Source organism: Marmota flaviventris, chromosome 5 (genome assembly GCF_047511675.1).
Source record: "Marmota flaviventris isolate mMarFla1 chromosome 5, mMarFla1.hap1, whole genome shotgun sequence".
Taxonomy (NCBI): Eukaryota; Metazoa; Chordata; class Mammalia; order Rodentia; family Sciuridae; genus Marmota; species Marmota flaviventris.
The window spans coordinates 29174679-29196324 of NC_092502.1; the positions used below are offsets into that span (position 1 = coordinate 29174679).

Here is a 21646-nt window from a genome sequence, read left to right on the forward strand (position 1 = left end):
ATACATGTGGGCAACAGATTATCCACATAAAAATAACTTGAATCTTGTGCTCTAAAAAAAATAATAATAATAATAATAACTTGGATCAATATCATATATCATACACAAAAATCAACTCAAGATGAAACCAAACCTAAACTAACATCTAAAGCCATGAAATATTAAGAAAAATAGCAAAAATTTCTGTGACCTTCATTTAGGCAAAAATTGCTTAGCTATAATAGCAAAAGCACAGTCATAAAATAAACTGCTAAAGTGCACTTTATCAAAATTAAAACAACTTCTTTTCTTAAAGTACTACCAAAAGCATGAAAGGAAAGGCCATAATCAAAGAACATCTTCACAAAGCATGTTATCTAATGAAAGAATCATCCAGAATATATTTTTAAATTCTTAAGCTATAACAATAGGAAAACAATTTTTTGTTTTGTTTTGTTTTGCAATACTAGGGATCAAACTCAGGGCCGCCTATGCTGAGCAAGTACCCTGCCACTGATATACATCCCCAGCCCACAACTCAACTTTTTAAAATGCACCAAAGAAAATATATGGGTGATATAGAAGCATGTTCTTTTAAAAAAAAAAAAAATATATATATATATATATATATATATATATATATATATATATATATATATATATATTTAGTTATAGGTGGACACGATGTCTTTATTTTACTTTATGTGGTGCTGAGGATTGAACCCAGTGCCTCATGCATGCTAGGTATGCGCTCTACCTCTGAGCCACAACCCAGTCCAAGAAGCATATTCTTAAAAATGTTTTACATAACTTTACCTTATGTGCACATATAACTACACGACCAGTGTGAATCTACATCATGTACAACCAGAAAAAGGAGAAATTATGCTCCATTTATGTATGATGGGTCAAAATGTATTTTATTATCATTTATAACTAATGAAAACAAATAAGAAATTTTTTTAAAAAATATTTTATATCATTAGCCATTAAGAGAAATTCAAATTAAAACCATGAGAGTATACCACTATTCATTGATTAGATAAAGTTAAATTCTAAAAACCAATCATGCTAGTGTGGGTAAAGATGCAGAATAACTGAAACTCTATATGTTGCAATTGCTCGTGGAAAATGGTGCAACCATTTGATAAACTGCTTATGGTTTCTTTAAACATTAAACATAAGCCAGGTACTATGACACACACTGATAATCCTAGCCACTCAGGAAGCTGAGGCAGGAGGATCCCAAGTTCAAGACCAGCATCAGCAATTTAGCAAGATTCTGTGTCAAATTTTTAAAAAATAAAAAGGTCTGGGTATGTAGCTCAGTGGTAAAGCACCCCAGGTTCAGTACCACAAAAAAAAAAAAAAAAAGTTGAACATATATTTGTCATTTGATCCAACTATTCCATTCCAAGATCTTCACCTTTAAAAGAGGACAATATACACCCATTAAAATACTTGTATGCAAGAGTTTGTGGTAGCTTTATTTATAATAGTAAAAAGTGGAAAGCAATCGAAACTCTATCAACAGGAGAGTGGATAAACAAATTGTGATGTATGACCACACAATGGAATACTACTCAGCAATGTACAGAAACAAACATGATACACGCAATAAAATGAATCAATCTCAAAATAACTATGCTGTATGACATAATCCAGATCAATAAAAGATTACACACTATGTGATTCTGCTTATAGAAAATTTCAGAAAATGAAAAATTATCTGTAATAACAGAAAGCAGACGGTGAGAAGGCAGTGTTCCAAAGGGGTGTGAAGAAACCTTTGGTTGTGATGGTTACTCTGTTCACTATCTCAGTTGTGGAGATGGTTTTACAGAATTGTACATAAGTCAAAACTTACCAACTTGGACACTTGAAATACCTGTGGCTTACTATATATCAATTGTATCTCAATAAAACTGTTTAAAATAAAATATAGAGGATGGTTCCATGTTGTTGTTTTGTTTTGTTTTTCTTAATAAGTCATATCCATATAACTGAATGATTTTGAAGGATATATAGAACAGGGTCTGGGGATTGTAACTCAGTGGTATAGCACTTGCCTAGCATGCAGGAGGCCCTGGGTTTTATCCCCAGCACCACCAAGAAATAAAGAAATTTTTTAAAAATACGGACTATAAAATGCCATAGAAATTTTCTTCAAGTGGATTGACTTGAGTTATATTTCATATATATATACACATATCAATGGTAGAGTACTTGCTTAGCCCGAGTGAGCTCCTAGGTTAAATCCCCAGTATTACCAAAAAAAAAAAAAAAAAAAGGGAAAGAAAAACCATCTCTGTGGCACACAAACCCCATTTAGAAGTGGAACTGCTTTGATAATATGACTCTGTCAAGGGAAATCTCTCAAGTGACCTTAAACAGGAAGTTGGACTTGCTAGTCAGGAAAAATCAACCATGAACCGAAAGGCTCTGGGTGAAGTGGTCTGTGCTTATCTTCCCGGCCTCTTAAACCAATCACACTGGCCTGGGTCCAGTTCCCCCAAGGCACCATGCTTCCTGTGACACAGGGCCTCCACCTCTGCTATTCCTGTTCGAAACCCTTTTCCCCTCCCCTCACCTACTTGATTCCCCCTTTTCAGATCTCAACCACCACTTCCTCAGGATAACCCTCTCTGACCTCACCCACTGACCCAGGCTCCACAGCCCCTGAGCCTCTATTGTTATAACACATCAGTTAGATTATCTCCCTTCCTGAACTGAAGTTATGTAAAAGCTGGCTCACACCATGTTCCCCATCCCCCTCAAAATAGAACTTCCATGATGTATTTTTACACCTTTTCTGCTTTGAAAACTTTAAACTTACAAGGGATGGCAAAAATAAAAGTTTCCGTGTACACTTCACCTGACACTCATGTTTACACTTTCTATAACCACAGTACAACTGTTCAAATCACATCAGTGAAATGCTACTTCTGGTCCTTTTTTCTAATCCAAAATTCAAATCAGGAACTCACAATGCATCCAGATGTCATATTTCCTTATTTTCTTTCAGTCTATGACTCTTCTTCAGTCTTCTTGTTCATGGCCTTGACACTTTTGAAAAGTAGTCGGCAATTATTTTGTGTCTGATCTTTTCTCATGATTAGGTTGAGATTATGCATTATCAACAAGAATCCCACAGAAGTGACATTCTGCCCTAGTCTATCGTATCAGGAGATACACGAGGTCAATATGTCTTATTACTGGTGATTTTAATTGGTCACTTGGTTAAGTGGTGTGTGCCAGGTTTCCCTACCATAGTCGACTTTTCCTTTAGCCATTGGTGAGTATCTTGTGAGGAGATATTTTTAAGCCAAGCAAAATCAGGTTTCCTATCACACTTGTATCCACTATTTTGGCACCCAAAAATGTTTCTTATAATTCTTATAAAAATTATTTCTATGGTGTTGCCTACTGATCATTTTTCCATTGCTACCATGCCTTCTACATTTCACAGAGATTCCACTGCATATAGGATTCTCCTGGGTATTCTTACTTAATGGAGTAGAACATATTTTGTCATTATTTGGTTGTTCAAATTTTGTTGCCCAAGATTTAGCCATCAAAAGCAAGTTGGTTCTTGTATCCTTTCAAGATGCCCCTCATCCACAATATATTTATCTTCTCATTCCTCATGTACACATAACATAGTTTCCAAACCACTAACCCCTACAGCTGTGAAAAACAAATTGACTAACCAGACTCAATGTGTGTGTGTGTGCAGTTCCTGTATGGCAGCCCATCACAATGCTGTAACTTAAGTGAGTTATTTTTTTCTTCACCCGCCAGTGTGGTTGTATTATTCACTTGAAATACAGTTCATTCATTCATTACTGAATTCCATTTTGAACTCTCCTCAAAACCTGTTTGATTTTTTCTATATTCCATGTGAATGAGATCTGTGGTACTTGTCTTTCTGTGCCTTTCCTGCATGTTTAAATCTTCTCTACATATAATATTTAGCACACATAAATGCTACATAAAATGCATAGTAACATATGGAAACATTACTGTGGCTCTAAGACTCATAGTTATACAGATATACTGAGTAGTGTCCCATCTTCTTCTTCCTTTATACCCTGGTATCTATCTCTCTCTCTCTCTCTCTCTCTCTCTCTCTCTCTCTCTCTCTCACACACACACACACACACACACCGCCTTCTTTCCCCTCTATTCCCACCCACCCTCCATAGGTAAATAATCTCATTCATTTCTGGGTAATCTGTGCTTGTTTACTTTGCACAGATGAGCAGATACATGTATCTTGTCTTATATCCTTATCTTTCTTACACAAAACATAACATATACTTATTACACTTTGGTTTTTGCACTTAACGATGTATCTTGAAAAGAACTCATGAAGATCTTCCTCCTTCTTTGCAACTAAATTGAACTGTCAAGATTTATTCAATCCCTTATATAAGGACATTTATGTTGTTTTTACTATTTATGATCACAGCATGATAATGAAAAACTGAATGCATATGTACTTTTTATGGTTGGAGTTGTATCTTCAGAAAAAATTCCCAGAGGTTGGGTCAAAGGATGTTTTTGTAATTTTATCAATACAAGCCCTCCATGTGCATGGGTTCCACATCTATGGATTCAATTAATTGCATATCAACATTTTTCTTCAAAAAAAAAAAGAAAATTGTGTCTGTACTGAACATATACAGATTTTTTTTGTTATTATTCTCTAAATAATATATGATAACAACTTTTTACATAGCATTTACATGTATTAGGCAATATTAGCAATCTAGAGATTATTTTAAAAATGCAGGGAAGGCACAGAAAGACAAGTACTGCATGATCTCAATTGTGAGGGAAAAAGTTGATTTCATAGGAATGTAGAAAAAAAGTTGATTGCTTGGGAATAGAATGTTTACTCGAGGCTGGGGAAGAGAAACAGAGAGGAAGGGATGTGGAGAGATTGATCAATGGGTAAAAAAAAAATCATAGGAATAAGAACTTCAGTTATGTTGTTATATAAATAGATGTGTATAGCTAGTGATAACATACTGTATATTTCAAAAAGCTAGGAGTTTGAATGTTTTCACCATAAATAAGTGATAAATGGGGGCTGGGGCCGGGGCTGGGGCTGGGGCTCCGTGGTAGAGCGCTTGCCTAGCACATGTGAGGCCCTGGGTTGGATCCTCAGCACCACATAAAAATGACCAAATAAAATAAGGGCATGCTGTCCACCTACAACTACAAAAATAAATAAGTGATAAATATTTAACCCGACTTAATCATTACACAATTTACATATGTGTCAAAAAAAAAACTGTGCTACCCTATCATTATAATTTAAGTCTTCACATGTTAAATTTAAAAACTAAAAATAAATATAATAAAATATGGAAGAGCAAGCCAGCGTGGTGGTGCATGCCTATAATTCCAGCTATTCAGGAGGTTGAAGCAGAATTGCAAGATCCTATCTCAAAATAAAGTTTTTTAAAAGGACTGGAGACATAGGGCATTGACAGAGCAGTTGTCTAATATGCTCAAGGTCCCAGATTCAATCCCCAGGACAATTTTTTAAAAATGCAAGAGGATGCTATATAAGGGACTTGAGCATCTACAAATTTTGGTATCCCAGGGTCTGGAAATAATATACAAATTCCCCTACAGGAGTTATACTAGTCAGTTTATCATCATTGTGACAAAACAGCTAAGATAATCAACTCTAAGGAGGAAAAGTTTGTCTCATCACTTCAGAGGTTTCATTCCATGGTCATTTGGTCACATTCCTTTGGGCCTATGACAAGGCAATACGTCATGGAGGAGTATGTAGTAGAGAAAGCTGCTCACCTCCTGGCAGCCAGGAAGCAGAAAGCAACCAGGGTCCCAAGAGCCCTTTCAAGGGCACACAATCTGACTTCTGTCCACTAGAACCCACCTACTAAAGGTTCCACCACCTCCCAGTAGTGCCACAGGCTGGTGATTAAGTCTTTAAAACACAGGCCTTTGGGGGAATTCAAGATCCAAACTATGGTAGGTGGTTTCCATTTGCATTTCCACCAGCAATGAGAAGGGCTGCTTCTCTACAGACTTGCTTAACAGGACATGCTGTCATACTTTCTTAGCTTTCAGCAGCCCAATAACAGATACTAAATGGTATTACATGGTGCTAGGGACTGAACCAAGGGGCTTGAACTTGCCCAGAAAGTGCTCTTCTACTGAGCTCCATCCCCAGCCCCCTCCCAGTATCATTTTAGCTCGGATTTCTCTACCCATGAGTTTATATGTTTTTCATGTTTATGGTTCATTTTTATATATTTGAGTGTGATCATTTCTTTCCCCATTTTTTTCTATCAAGTTTTTGTTACTTTGCTCCTTAATTTTTAGTTTTTCATGTAGTAGGAATATTAACCTCTGTCTAGAACATGTATTGCAAATATTTTCTCCAAGTCTTTTGACTTTATGGTGTTCTTTGCCAAACATCTTTTTTTTCCTCTCTTTGTGTAGTCAGACTTACTTACCAACCTTCTAGGGCCGCTGGATTTTTCAGCTGTTTTCTTTTAGTATTTGTATGGTTTCATTTTCTTACAGAGCCAGGTCCATTTGGGAGTCCAACCTTTTGCACTGGTATAAAGTATGGACCTAATTTCAACTTTTTCCAAATGACTTTTCAGTAGGCGAAGCAACATTTATTAAAAAGTCCACTTTGTCTTATGATTTGAGAAGCCACCTCTCACTTCTCACCCCCGAGAAACCCCAAAGGAGCATCTGAGCCACGAGCAAGGCAAACACAAATCTTACCTGAGCCAATGAGATCCCAGTAATGTGGACCAGTAAACAACTGAGAAAGATCCAAGGACAGGGGGAAAGATCGCCGAGGTCATGACGTGACAGGAAGGAAAAACAGCATCCCTGTGAAGCTGCGCAGGGATTAGCAGAGGGAAACGAGGGCTCCAGACAACAGCAGAATAACTAGTCCCCAGCGATGCCTCAACTCAGCTCACCTGGACCACTGCACGAAACCCTTCCAGCAGAAACAGCCCACAGCAAGCAAGCATCTGAAATCCCCAGATATACCCAAAGAAACATACGGCCGAGACAAAGGAGGAACTCTCAGCAAGTTAAAAAAGATTTATTGCCAACTCAGGCTTCAAATAAGCCTGGCATGTGGGGCTGTCCATGGTTCAGAAAGCTATCACAGCACAACAGGGTAGTGGACAAATCCAGGCAGCCTGACCTAGAATCCACCTTCTCTTGATCAGATCTCTGCTGCACAAGGCAGCTGCCAGAGTGCTCAATTCTTCAGCATCAGTCCCTCACCTGAAGGAACTCCAATGCTGGAGCAGGTAGCCTCAAGATCCACGCAGGTCACTGCTGAGAGGCCACCTAGACCTCTTCCAGCACTGGCAGATCTCCTTGGGGCCAGCCACTTTGGATTTGGGCCTATGGAGGGAGAAATGGTGTAGTAGAGTTGTCTTGACAGTCTTATCTTGGAGGTTGCAAACTGGCCCTCCATGGGCCAGATTTCCCTAGACAAGTACATTTGGCCCCTTTGGCCCCAACAGTGCATAAAAAAGAACAAGTAGTTGCCAATACATAAAAATTGTAAAATTTCATATTTAAAAATCTGCATTTTTGGCCTCTCTAGGGGGAAAAAAATGTGACTATCTGGCATTTCTGGACCCAGAACATTTTTATATGGCACTCATCGGCTAGAATGCAATTGCCCCTTATGGATTGAAGTACATCCTCCATTATATCATATCTCCAACTGCAAACTGGAGCTCAGCTGCCTTGTATCAGTTCAGTCAGTTAGTTAGTTAGTTAGTTAGTTAGTTAGTTAGTTATTTTGTATAGCATGAGGAATGAGGAACACCTGGAAGCAGCATGTTTCTAGTGCTCCTTCTTGCTCACCGATGTCTCTTGCTTGGCCCTAAAGCCACCAGAATTGGAGACTGATTGTAAACAACTAAAGCATTCCTAAAATAACTCCTTCAAGAAAACCTCAACCACATACACCCTTCCTCTCCAGGATACACTGTGTCCCAGTGTCAGGCAAACCTAGAAAAGAATGCAAAATTAATTATAGAAGTTAATGGAGGAGCAGATGCAGATCAACTACTTCAGCCCCTTTACTATAGGAGGGGCTTGGAGTAGGATGAAAAATGTTAATACCCTGAACTCTGCTTTTCAGTTAGTGACAAAAAGAAAGAGAAAGTTAAAAAGGTACTTCTGGAGGCCAAGACTGGGTCAGTCTGAACTTAAAGTCCCCAAACATGTTGGTTTCCTTTCCTTGGAAATAAAAGAAGCTCTTGGAAAGTTATCTGGATGGGGAGGAGAATGATGTGGCTAGCCCACAGACATCCTGGGCTCTTGGGAACTGCCACACTCACCCTCCCTTAGTTCAGAGCTGCTTGAACCAGCTTGAAATATAAGTGGCACATAAGGATATTCAGTGAGGGCAGCGGAATCATCACAGAAAAGGGCTTGAAGACACGGCAGAGAGTCAGAATTGAGCCTTGGCAAACAAGACGAAGGAAGACAAAGGCCTTCCTTCTATCCCTTCATTCTGCTGTGGCTGCTGCCACTTTATTTGCCCTTTAGAGATGCAGAGATCTTGACACAGCCCAGACGCTTCCCGCCATTGCTCAGGACGCTCTCGATGCGGTAGTTCCCGGTGCTGAGCCAGCTGGGAAGCTCCAAGTCAGGCACTGTGAAATCACTCTTGGGCAGCAAGTAGGTGCCCTGTGAGAAAGAAGTGGAGCACGGGTCAGGGGAACCCAATGATAGGACTCTCGTTCCTGGAGCCACCTCGAGGACTGCCATGAACTCCTTCTCCCATTCTCCTGGGTCCCCACAATCTTAGAGATTGCCATAGCATCGAAAGGACCTGTCACAGCTAAGTTCAAGTCCTCCACTTCACCCCAAGATAAGCAATTCTTACATATCCCCACACTGACACATCTAAAAGGAGAACGCAAAGACTCTCCTCTCCAAACCCCCTCTTTACTCCAGCCACAGAAGTAACGCTCCCCACCACCCAACCTTGTTAAGTACGTACTTCCTTGAAGGGACAGTGACAGGGAAGTCCATAGGTGTGCAGGGGCTCTGGGCAGGGCTCCCCAGGGGGAATTACAGTGTTAAGCACATCACAGAAGTCTTCATAGGTACAGCTGCCAAGCTGCTCCACACATGGAATCTTGACCCAGAAGCCAGCCACTTCCTTCTCCACCGTTAATTCTACCTGATGACAAAGGATTTGAAAAAGGTTACAAATGTAAATCTGGGGCCAAACACACCAGCTCCCCAACCTCTTTAAAGGTCAGTATTAAGTTTTAATCATAGAATATTTAACTGGGCAGGATTTTTTTTTTTTTGGTCCTAGAGAGTAAACCCAGGGGCATTTAACCGCTGAGCCACATCCCCATCCCTTTTTATATTTTGTCTACAGACAGGGTCTCACTAAGTTGCTTTGGGCCTTGCTAAGTTGCTGAGGCTGGCTTTGAACTTACAATCCTCCTGCTTCAGCCTCCCAAGTTGTTGGGATTACAGGTGTGCACCACTACGCCTGATCCCAGAAGGACAATATTGTGGTACATGCCCCAGCACAACATCCTTTCCTGTGCTCATGGTAGGCGTTAATTATTGAATGTTAATTTTTTTTTCCAGTACTGGGAATTGAACCTAAGGGTGCTCTACCACTGAACTATACCCCAGCCCTTGTTATTTTTTGAGACCAAGTCTCACTAAATTGCTGAGACTGTCCTCAAACTTGCAATTGTCCTACCCCAAGCCTCCTGAATGGCTGGGATTAAAGGCATGTTCTACTGAGCATGGCTCAATTTTAGAATTCTTGAGGTTGTCACTACCCATTGATTAAAACTAACACTTGCCACTGAAATTGCACTAATTAGCTTCACTGTGGCATTGTTTCCTGGCTCCTTCTAAGGCCATCTTGTCTGCAGAACTCTTCTACACAGGACTTCAGACAGCTTTAAGCAATGACTGGAGTTGGTGACCAAGGAGAAGCCTATCAGCTATACTTCTGACAGAAATGGTGCTGGGAAAATTGGAAATCCATATGCAACAAAATAAAATTAAACCCCTATCTCTCACCATGCCCAAAACTCAACTCAAAGTGGATCAAGAACCTAGGAATTAAAACAGAGACATTGTGTCTATTAGAAGAAAAAGTAGGCCAAAATCTCCACTTCCTCAATAAGACTCGTATAGAGCAAGATTAATATCAAGAATCAATAAATGGGATGGATTTAAACTAAAAAGCTTCTTCACAGCCAAAAGAAGCAATCAGGTGAATAGAGAGCCTACTAATTGGGAATAAATTCGTATCATACACACAGATAAAGCACTAATCTCTAGAATATATAAAGAACTCAAAAATCTTAGTACCAAAAAAAACAAATAACCCAATCAATAAATGAGCCAAGGATCTGAACAGACCCTTCTCAGAAAATGATATATAATCAATCAACAAGTACATGAAAAAATATTCAATAATTAGAGAAATGCAAGTCAAAACTACTCTAAGATTTCATCTCACTCCAGTCAGAATGGCAGCCATTATGCACACAAACAGTAATAAGTGTTGGAGAGGATGTGGGGGAAAAGGTACACTCATACATAGCTGGTAGAACTGCAAATTAGTGCACCAATATGAAAAGCAGTATGGAGATTCCTTGGAAAACTTGGAATGGAACCACCATTTGACCCAGCTATCCCTCTCCTCAGTCTATACCCAAAGGACTTAAAATCAGCATATTACAGGAACACAGCCACATCAATGTTTATAGCAGCACAATTCACAATAGCTAAACTGTGGAACCAACCTAAATGCCCTTCAGTAGATGAACAGAAAAAAATGTGGTATAAATACACAATGGAATATTACTCAGCATTAAAAGAGAATAAAATCATGGCATTTACAGGTAAATGGATGAAGCTGGAGAATATAATGCTAAGTGAAAGTAGCCAATCCCAAAAAACCAAATGCTGAATAATTTCTCTGATTTAAGGATGCTGATCCATAATATGTGGGGCGGGGGGAGAGATTAAATTAATTTTAAATAGGGCAAAGGGGAAAAGGGAAGGGAGAGAGCATAAAGGTAGTAAAGATGGTGGAATGGAGGGTCATCATTACCCTAAGTACATGTAAGAAGACAAGAAGGATGTGACTCTACTTTGTGTACAACCTGAGAAATGAAAAATTATCCTCTATATGTGTAATATGAATCATAATGCATTCTGTTGTCATATAATCAAAAATAATAATAACAAGGTCTTAATCACAGCTGGGTTACAACAGATGAAACTATCTGCAGAAGTGGCAGGCTCTCCAGTCTCAGTTGGGGAAGCCACAAAAGGATCCTCAAAACCTGAGAAGCTGAATGAGAAGATCTAGAATGTGTCTCACACCTCAGTGCTGTCATGGTCCTGCTCCCGTTCTAGAGGACAGAGCTCACCCAGAAGCGGTCAGCCCAGCTGTACCTTGCACACATCGAGCATGAATTCTACATAAGCTCCACCAGTGCCAAAATGAGTTGTCCCCACATTCATGCTCCACTAAAGCTATTAAGGGAAATGGTAAGGAAGAGGCAGCAGGAAGTTAGCTCTTAAACATCCAACTTTTTGTAGATTTATGGCAGGAAGCCACATTTTTAGAATCCCTTTCCACTCCGACATTCCAGCAACTTATGAATCCCAGGCTTGCTTCGGGGGGATTTTGTTTCTAAGAGACAGATCCTGGAGAAGTACTTATTTCTTCACAGTCTGCTAGGCTCAGGCTGGTTCTCAGGCTACCAACTCAAGCCTTCCAGCTACTCCAAGTATCAGAATATTGGCTCCTCTCCTCCAGGCCCAGCAAGAATGGACAAGTCAGAACACCCTGTATCCTGTATGGACAAGTTCAAACTGAATTCCTTTGCTGGCCTTAACTGCTCTAGGACACAACCATTATCCAAACCCCTAGTTGCACAGTAGCCCTTCCACTAGTCCTCCCTCCTCTCTGACAAGCCTGCTCCTACTCCTCTGACCAGGAAGAGCCAGACAGAGGTCCTGAGTTGGAAGGTTAGTTCTCCCCCTTTCTAGTAGGATGCCTTTGGGGGAGTTACTCTACTTCTCTGTTTCCATTCCCTCACCTTCAAAAGTGGGGTATTTTATAGTTCCAGTCTCTCTCACAAGGTCTCCCTAAGTGGGACAATAGCTGCCCAGCACTTAGCATCATGCCTGGAATGCAAAAACTGTCTCCTGCCAGGCATGGCAGCTTAGGCCTGTAACCCCAGCTACTCAGAAGACTGAGGCAGAAGAATTGCAAGTTCAAAGCCAGCCTGGGCAACTTAGCAAGATCCTGACCCAAAATAAAATTAAATGGAAATCATTTAAAAAAAAAAAAAAAAAGTGAGCTGAGGATGTCACTTAGTGGTAGAGTGTCTGCCTGGCATTTTCGAGGCTCTGGATTTAATCCCCAGTAGAGTGGGGCAGGGGGATGGGACACTTTTTTTTTTTTTTTTTTTTTTTAATTTCCAGAAGTTCTCAGCATTGTTACTGGATTAGATTTATTTTTTTTTTATTGGTTGTTCAAAACATTATAAAGCTCTTGACATATCATATTTCATACATTAGATTCAAGTTGGTTATGAACTCCCAAATTTACCCCAAATACAGATTGCAGAATCACATCAGTTACACATCCACATTTTTACATAATGCCCTATTAGTAACTGTTGTATTCTGCTACCTTTCCTATCCTCTACCATCCCCCTCCCTCCCCTCCCATCTTCTCTCTCTACCCCATCCACTGTAATTCATATCTCTCCTTGTTTATTTTCCCATTCCCCTCACACCTCTTATATGTTATTTTGTATAACAATGAGGGTCTCCCTCCATTACCATGCAATTTCCCTTTTCTCTCCCTTTCCATCCCACCTCATGTATCTGTTTTTTTTTTTTATTTTTTTTTTAATTTATTTTTTTTTAACTCTTTAATTTTTTATTGTTGGCTGTTCAAAACATTACATAGTTCTTGATATATCATATTTCACACTTTGATTCAAGTGGGTTATGAGCTCCCATTTTTACCCCATATACAGATTGCAGAATTACATCAGTTACACATCCATTGATTTACATATTGCCATACTAGAGTCTGTTGTGTTCTGCTGCCTTTCCTATCCTCTACTATCCCCCCTCCCCTCCCCTCCCCTCCCCTCTTCTCTCTCTGCCCCCTCTACTGACATTCATTTGTCCCCCTTGTATTATTTTTCCCTTTCCCCTCACTTCCTCTTGTATGTACTTTTGTATAACCCTGAGGGTCTCCTTCCATTTCCATGCAATTTCCCTTCTCTCTCCCTTTCCCTCCCACCTCTCATCCCTGTTTAATGGGGATGGGACACATCTATCTCCTGCCTGCCTGACTTCTCCCTTGGCTGATGCTCTCTCCTTGTTTCTCCAATACCCCAGTGAAAATGCTTGAGCCAGTTATGCCTTGAACAAGAACACCCAGCTGAGGGGACGGGGGAAGCAAGTCCTGCCTGGGCTCCTCCCACCAAGCTGGCAGCCTGGGGGGCTGCACCTGCCAGAAGGAGCAGTGCTTCCCTTACACCTTTCCTACCCCCACCCCAAACCAGCAAGGCCCTGTAGACAAGCAGCACAAGTTACTGAACTTAAGTCAACAGCCAGATCTGAGGTCACAGCCATGCCTACCACTTGGAGATTACAGCTAGAATGGTTCCATAATTTGGTTATTGTTAATTGTGTTGCTCTAAACCCAGGTATGCTTGTATCACTCACTATAGTATGCTGACTTTACTTATTTTGGATAAATACTAAGGAGTGGTGTAGCTGGGTCATTTCTAGTTCTATGACTCATTTCTAGTTCTCAATCTATTTGCTCAAAGAGAAGCAAGCAGGGCTGGATGAGAAGGTACCATCAACCTCTCTGTTCCACAACTTCACTGGCACTTCCATGACACAGAGGCACTGATGAATCCTGGGTTCCAGCCCTAAGTTGGCAAGTACCTGCTGGGTCCCTTCACAAGCCCTCTCCCCTCTTGAGGACTTGTTTCTCCACATTGACAGTGAGGTATGTGGATCTCACAACTGCAAGGAGACCTACATCTGAGTCAAAGTTTCCTGCGGTTTCAAAAAAAAAAAAAAATGACCTCTGTTTCCTTCACAGGCTAGGCATCATTGTCTTGGTCCAAATTTATGACTAGTAAAATAATAGAAAAAAGAGCAGCCAGGCACCATGGCCCACATCTGTAATCCCAGCAGGTCAGGAGCTGAGGCAGTAAAATCACAAGTTCAAGGCCAGCCTTGGCAACTTAGCAAGACCTATCTCTAAATAAACAGAGAAGGACACATAGATAGACAGGGCTAGAGATATAACTTAATGATAGAGCATCTCCTCAATGCAAAAAAAAACCACAAAACTCCCTTGTGTATACATACCACATTTTCTTTATCCATTTGACAGACAGCTAGAATGGTTCCATAATTTGGTTATTGTTAATTGTGTTGCTATAAACACAGGTATGCTTGTATCACTCACTATAGTATGCTGAATTTACTTTTTTTGGATAAGTCATATTGTGGCTGTATGCCTAGTCTTTTGAGGAAACATCGTATTGATTTTCATAACGGTTATACTAATTTACAGTCCCACAAACAGAGTAATGTTCCTTTTCCCCACATCCTCATCAGCATTATTTCTTTTTTTTTTTTTTTTTTTTTTTTTTTTTTTGTACTGAGGATTGAACTCAGGGGCACTCAACCACTGAGCCACATCACCACACCAGCCCTTTTTAGTATTTTGAGACAGGGTCCCCCTGAGTTTCTTAGGGTCTCACTAAGTTGCTGAGGCTGGCTTTGAACTCACGATCCTCCTGCCTCAGCCTCCCCAGCCACTGGGATTACAGGCGTGCGCCACCACACCTGGCTGTTTGTATTCTTGACAATTGCCACTCTATCTGGAGTAAAATGAAGTCTCAGTGTAGTTTAGATTTGCATTTCCCTGCTGATTAAGGATGCTGAACATTTTTTTTTATATTTGTTGGCCAACTGTATTTCTTCTTTTGAGAAATGTCTGTTTAGTTCATTTGCCCATTTATTGATCGGGTTATTTGGGTTTATTCTGGTGTTGATTTTCCTGAGATTCATATATATATTATGGATATTAATCTTCTGTTGGAAGAGTAGCTGGCAAAGATATTCTCTTATCCAGTAGACTCTTTCTTCACATTCTTGTCTCCTTTTCTGTGCAGAAGTTCTTTTTTAATTGATGCCACCCAACTTATTGATTGTATTATTTCCTGACCTTTAACCATCTGCAGTTTCTAACATGGTTTTATAACTATATGTCACTACTTTGTAATTAACATCAACAACAAAACCCAATTGCCAACCAGAGTGGACCATCACGTCCAGAGAATGGATCAATCATCCATGCCCTCTTCAGGAAGTCATTGGGCTGACATCAGGGATTCCCTGCAACCCTGTGATCCTGAGATTTCACAAAGCTTAATAAGAGTCACTGGATCTGTGCCTCATGTGCTGCTCTTGGATCGCTGGATTCGAAAATTCTTCAGTTCCCTGAGCAACTGCCTCTCAGGGCCTCGGATGGCTGCCCATACCACCTCCCTCTCCCCACCTACCCCAACTCACCTTCTGAGGCGAAGTGAGGGGAACACTGGTCTTGCCCTCAACACTGACAGTCACATTCCCAGGAACGACAATGGGGTCAGGTTCCAACATCAGGCTTTTGATCACAGCAGGGTCCTTCCCTTCATCACAGTTATCCCAGGAAAAGCTACCAAGCTGGGGGGGCTAGGGACAGTCAGGTAACAAAGAAAGAGGAAAAAAGTGAAGTTGACAGATTATTTTGGTTTTTATGAATCAAGATATGAAAAATTCGGAGTGATACGTATGCATTTGAAATGATAAAAGAATTGTCATTGCTACTGGTTATTTTAATTACATACATGAATCCCATAAAATATTTGAACTCAAAAAAACAATGGAACCATCTCAGGTCAGAAGAATTGACAGAACAGGCTGCTGATGGTGTGAGCCTACCGATGGTACAACCTTACATGAGGCACCTCCCCTCTTTGAGCCATCTGCAACCCTCTATTTTAAATTTGGGATTACATTTGTCCTACCCATTTTATAGGCAGGACTATAATAAAAGAGTATAGCCCTTATATAGTATATCGAACATTATAGGGCACAATATAAAAGACCTTGAACTTCAAAATAGATGACTAACCTTGTTTTTTGGCAGGTGCCTTCTCGGATCTGCCCCCTCCCTGCTGTCCACTCCTCTCTAGCCAGCCTTGGGATCCCAGTAGATGACAAGCTCCTGGAAGACTCACCTCTGAAATCCACATCCAGGACCCTATTCACATCATACCCCATGCTCAATCCAGGGCCAGGAACAACAAAGAACACAAAGCACGTGGGAAACATAACAGCACCCCAAGCCCTATCCTCAAGAGAACAAGGACACACATGCAAAGATCCCCCGTGGGCCCCTTGTTGATGAACAATCCCCAGGAAACAGACTTGCCCCACCCCAGGTAGCGCTTTCTTACTCTCACTCCATCACTCATGCCACGTCCCCCTACTTGAGTCACCCTCCTCCGTCCCTCTGCAGAGCCACTTCTCTCATTCTTCCTCCAGATCCCCCAGGAGGTCTCCTGATTCTACCCCATCTTGTCCGGCTCACTTCTCACTCCCACAGGACCTCATGATCTTTAACACACCCCACTCTGTACAAACTCTCCCACCTGCTCACACCTTTCCCAGCCCCCAAAGGCCACCTACATGAGACCATCAAGAGTCCCACCATCCACACTCAGTCTTAAAAAGAAAACCTGCCAGTCCCATGCTTCCAAGCTGACCTCCATCTTCAACATCCCCACAGCTGACTGGACAAGAGAGAACATGTGGTTCAATCCCCAGCACCAAAGAGGGCGTGGAGGAAAAGAAACACCTAACCCAAAGATTGACAGATTCTGATTTTAGAATGAGGACACAAAAGACTGTATCATCCCTGGAACATGGGGCTTAGTGCTCTTGGGTCATGAGTTTGGGGTTGGGGCCAAAGCATCTAATGTTGAGAAATGTCTGTTTAGTTCATTTACCCATTTACTGATTGGGTTATTTTGGTGTTGATTATATATATATATATATATATATATATATATATATATATATATATATATATTACACACACACTGTATTAATAATATAATATAATAAGTATCTCCATATATATATTATGGATATAAATCTTCTGTTGGAAGAGTAGCTGGCAAAGATATTCTATCCAGACCTGAATCATGACCAAACTGACATTGAGAAAGAATGAAGGGTTCTGCTGGTCTGTGGAAAAGGGAACAAGATAAAGTGACTACCCTGTGTACAAAGCAGTGAGGGACATGGCTTTGGAGCGACGCATGTCAAAGGAAGGCTCCGGTCAAGCTGACCCAGGCTGAAATCATAGCTCGGCCACATTTCCTGAGTAATTCCATAGGTCAGAACCCCCTGGAGCCAAAGTTTCCACATCTTTTATGTGGAGGCATTTTTATCTCCCTCTCAAGGCTGTCACAAGGGGACAAGCATGGATGTCAAGCTCATAACACCAGGCCAAAATTCACGCTGGCTCACTAAATGACAGCCATGAGACATCCCAGCCTCCACTTCCTGCCCTGAGTTCCGTGTATACCTGTTAAACTTCCCTTTACTTGAGCTCCTTGGAATGGGTTTCTAATCCTTGGAATGACTAGTCCCACCGTGACTAAGAAAGGCAGGACGGAATAGGTGCCAGCAAATGTTTCCTTCAATATTCATTCCACAAATATGTATGGAGCAACAACTACAGGCCCTAAGGACTGTGTCAATTAGTGGTAAACAATCAGACATGGCCCCTGCCCTGCCTTGTGGAGCTTATAGTCTAATATAAATAAACAGCACTAAAATTTTTGAGTGCCACAAAGGAAAAGAACAGAAGGTGATGTTGAGAGTAACAAAGGACCCACTTAAGTAGGGTGGTGGGGAAAAGCTAGACCTGAAGGATGAGGAGTCAGCCATGTGTGTGCTGAGAGAATATAGCAAAGGCCCTGCGGCAGGAAGAAGCCTAGCTGCACCAGGCACTCACTACAAAGCCAACAGGCTAGATGTGTTGGAGGAGGAACATGGCTGAGGCTGGAGGGGTGGCAAGGTCATTTAATATAGGACTTCATAGGTTATAATCAGGAGGCTGAATTGACCATGGTGCAATAAAACCCACTGAAGAAAAACACCAGGCTCTGATTTATAGTTGTGAACAGACAACCTGAAAGGGGGGATCATTTGGGAGGTCACTATCAAGTGAAAAAGTACCCGGAGTTAAGATCTGGGCTGAAGAAATAGGTAGGAGGACTCACTATTCTCTGAGGCTGCTTTCCCAACTCTAAAATAATCTGATTCACATTGAGGATTATTTCTGAGCTGAGGGAAGTTTCCAGAATACCCCTTTAGATCCTTCTCCCCTCTCCTAAACTCCTTCCATATTTCTAGGTCCTGGGGGAGATGTAATAAGGTACTTTTCAGGTACCACCTGGCTAGCCACAGCTATGGAGAGGGGTTTTGCAGCTGCATCCAGGCTCCCTGGGGAAAGTAAATAATTAGCAATGCCCACCCAGGACCAGGCTGAGTACCAGGCATCTGCCATCCCCATCCTAGACCAATACATGGGAAGAAGCAGCATATGGAAGATGGGAAAGACCTGACAATGGAGGCAGAAATATTTGTGCAAATCAGAGACATAGGTGAAAATCATACCTCAGCAGCTCTCACTGCTGAGACCATAGCTAAGTGAATCCCTCAAGATTCAATTTCCTCAGCCATTAAATGGGCTTAATTATATCTTCTCGCAGGGTTATTGCGAGGGTAAGAAACTTGTATACACAAAGCACAGAGTTCAACTCATCAAGACTTTCAAGCTCGTGGGGAAAAAAAAAAAAAAACAAGGAAAGACTGAGAAACTATCACAGGCCACAAGACAGTGGCAAGACATGACAATACCATGTGGTGTCCTAAACCAGATCCTGGAACAGGAAGAAGACATTAATGGAAAACTGGTGAAACACAAATAAAATCTAGAGTTTAGTTAATCATAATGTACTTATGTTGGTTTCATAGTTTTGACAAAGTATGCTGATAATATAAGATGCTAACAATGAAAACTAGGTGAATATTGAAGCTCTATACTATCTTTGCATAGTTTCTATAAATCTAAAATTATTTCAAAATTTAAAAATGTATTAGAAAAAAAAGCACAAGACTCAATGCATAACACCTAGTAGTGTACAATAAATAACACTGTATAGCATTAAAAAGTCTATTAAGCACCTACTATGTGCCTCCACAGAGCTAAGGTGCTTAATAGACTTTTTAATAGCCCAGAATCACTGAGTCGGATTAATGCCAGAACTAGAATTCAGGTTTCCAGATGCTGAAACACTGACTTGTCACCCCACTACCTTTATCTGGCCCTTGTCACAGAATCCTGCCAGGACTCTGAATCACATGAGCCCAGTGAAAATATATACTTGATAAGAAAATATAAACTGAAAGTGCCACTTGCTGTGTGATCTTGAGTGAGCCCCTAAAGGACTGAGTGAAGTGGGTAACCTCTATGATGTCTCAGAGCCTAGCTAAAACTGCCAGTCTAAGACCCCAATGGTTTGGGATGGTACCCATACACAAGGTATACAAGAGAAAAGGGATGTAGAGCAAGCTCAGAGCCTCTACCAGACCCCACAGTGGGTAGCCATGCCTCAACCACACTCAGAGACAAGGTGCAAAGGCTTTGTGTACATAAGGCCAAAAGGTCCTCACTCCTTCATTCAACAGGCAAAATAGGGGCTGGGTTTGTGGCTCAGTGGTAGAGTGCTTGCCTAGCATGTGTGAGCACTAGATTCTCGGCACCACATATAAAATAAAATAAAATGAATAAAGGTCTAGCAACATCTAAAAAAGAAAAAGAAACAGGCAAAATAGTCTTCCTGCTCTGAGCAAGGGAGATCAAGAGAAGGCAGTTTCCTTTCCTGACAACAACCCAGACATCACACTCTACAAATGAAAAAACCAAGACTCAGGGAGTCATGGATTGGAACAGAGAGGGATCAGAAGCCAGGCCTCCTCTGATGGGTCCTACCCACTTTCCCCTACACCATACTGTTCCTCTCTCTGGAACAAACCTCCAAGGTGGTGTGGGGAAGTGATCTGCATTTGACCTGTCCCTTTGCTACCACAGACGTGTCTTGTCCACAGCTGTGAAGCAAAGAGGCAATGGAACGGGACTAATTAGGTCTCAGAATGACAGAACTTCCCTTTTCCAGGGGTCTGCAGCATGGGATAAAAAAGAAGTGAAGGGGGAAGTTTGGAAGGTGGGAAGGCCTGTCCTCTTGGTGGCCCACAACCAGCGGGGTCACAGGTCTGGACAAGTATAGACCTCCCACCCACTCCCCAGGAAGAATTCAGAGAATTTGGGAAAGAGAAGGCATGAGGCACCAGGCCCCATCACGGGAAGCAGGGATAATGGGTATGGAGCAGAGAAACAGGTCCAAGTGTCTGCGCCTGGAGCAGTGCTTTAACTCTGCGGGTCTGTGCAGCTCAGGCGCTAGGAGAGGGCAGGAATACAGATGGGAGCGAGATTACTCCCTTCAAAAGAGTATGGAGCACTACACCATCACTGCACAGAGTCCCATATTTGATCGCTTTGGGAGGCTCTGCTTGCAGAAAAGGAAACACTAAGAGACAGTGAGACCACAGCCCCATATGCCACCCACCCGCACAACCCCAGTAGGGCCAGGAGGTTGCAAGCAGCCTCCTAAAAGGAGGGGGAACTCACGCGGTTTAGGACTGCGCGCGCCCGGGCCGCAGGGCCGGCAAGAAGCAAGCCCAGGAAGATCAGGAGCAGAGTACGCATCAAGGAATGCATCGCGAAGGGTGGATCCGCGCGGAGTTAACTACAAGGATTGAAGCACCAGCGGCGCCTTTAAATGCCTGCCTTCATTGGGTATGCAAAGCTGTGCTTCGCTATGCAAAAGCTGAGTTCAGCCACCAGCAGGTTGGCCCTGCCCTGTCCAGCTCCGCCCAGTGGGAGATATTAGGGTAGGAATTGGAAGGATCTTTCCCGGCTCCGCCCCCCAGCGCGAATGTAAACCGCCTCCTTCCAATGTGCAGAGGTTGAACCGGAGGAGGAACCCAACACAGCTTAGCGCGAGAAAGGGGCGGGGCCGAGCGCCAGAGAGGGGCGGGGCTGAGAGCTGGGGGGGGGGGAGGCGGAACCCAGTGCGGGGCGGAGCTGAGCGCTAGGGCGGGGCGAGACTGGGAGACAGGGCGGGGCGGAGCTGAGCGTGAGGCGCCCGGGAACTGAGAGCGGTTAGGGGGACCGGAGCGGGAGGGCGGGGGCAGGGATGTGTCCGTCACCACCCGGGGATCTTAAGGACCCACGTACCCAGTTTTATCACGACCAAGTCCTTCTCCTCAAACATGACATGCTCCCTGCATAGACAACAACTGCTCACGTTACGAATCACTGTCTTCTTATTATAAATGCTTTAAGGCAGGCTAAGGCCTTATGGAGAGCATCTAGGTTTTAGCCCTGTTTTAGCACAGAGGGAAT

General features: G+C 42.1%; 1 protein-coding gene across 1 annotated transcript; it reads right to left on the minus strand.

Moving 5' to 3' along the window:
* Positions 1 to 8347: 8347 nt before the first annotated feature.
* Gm2a (ganglioside GM2 activator) lies at positions 8348 to 21126 on the minus strand. Its single transcript, XM_027954784.3, has 4 exons — positions 20870 to 21126; positions 15634 to 15795; positions 9017 to 9199; positions 8348 to 8700 (listed from the first exon to the last, which is right to left on the minus strand). The coding sequence occupies exons 1-4, from the start codon at positions 20957 to 20959 to the stop codon at positions 8545 to 8547; spliced, it is 591 nt and encodes a 196-aa protein (XP_027810585.1). The 5' UTR covers positions 20960 to 21126; the 3' UTR covers positions 8348 to 8544.
* Positions 21127 to 21646: the final 520 nt, after the last annotated feature.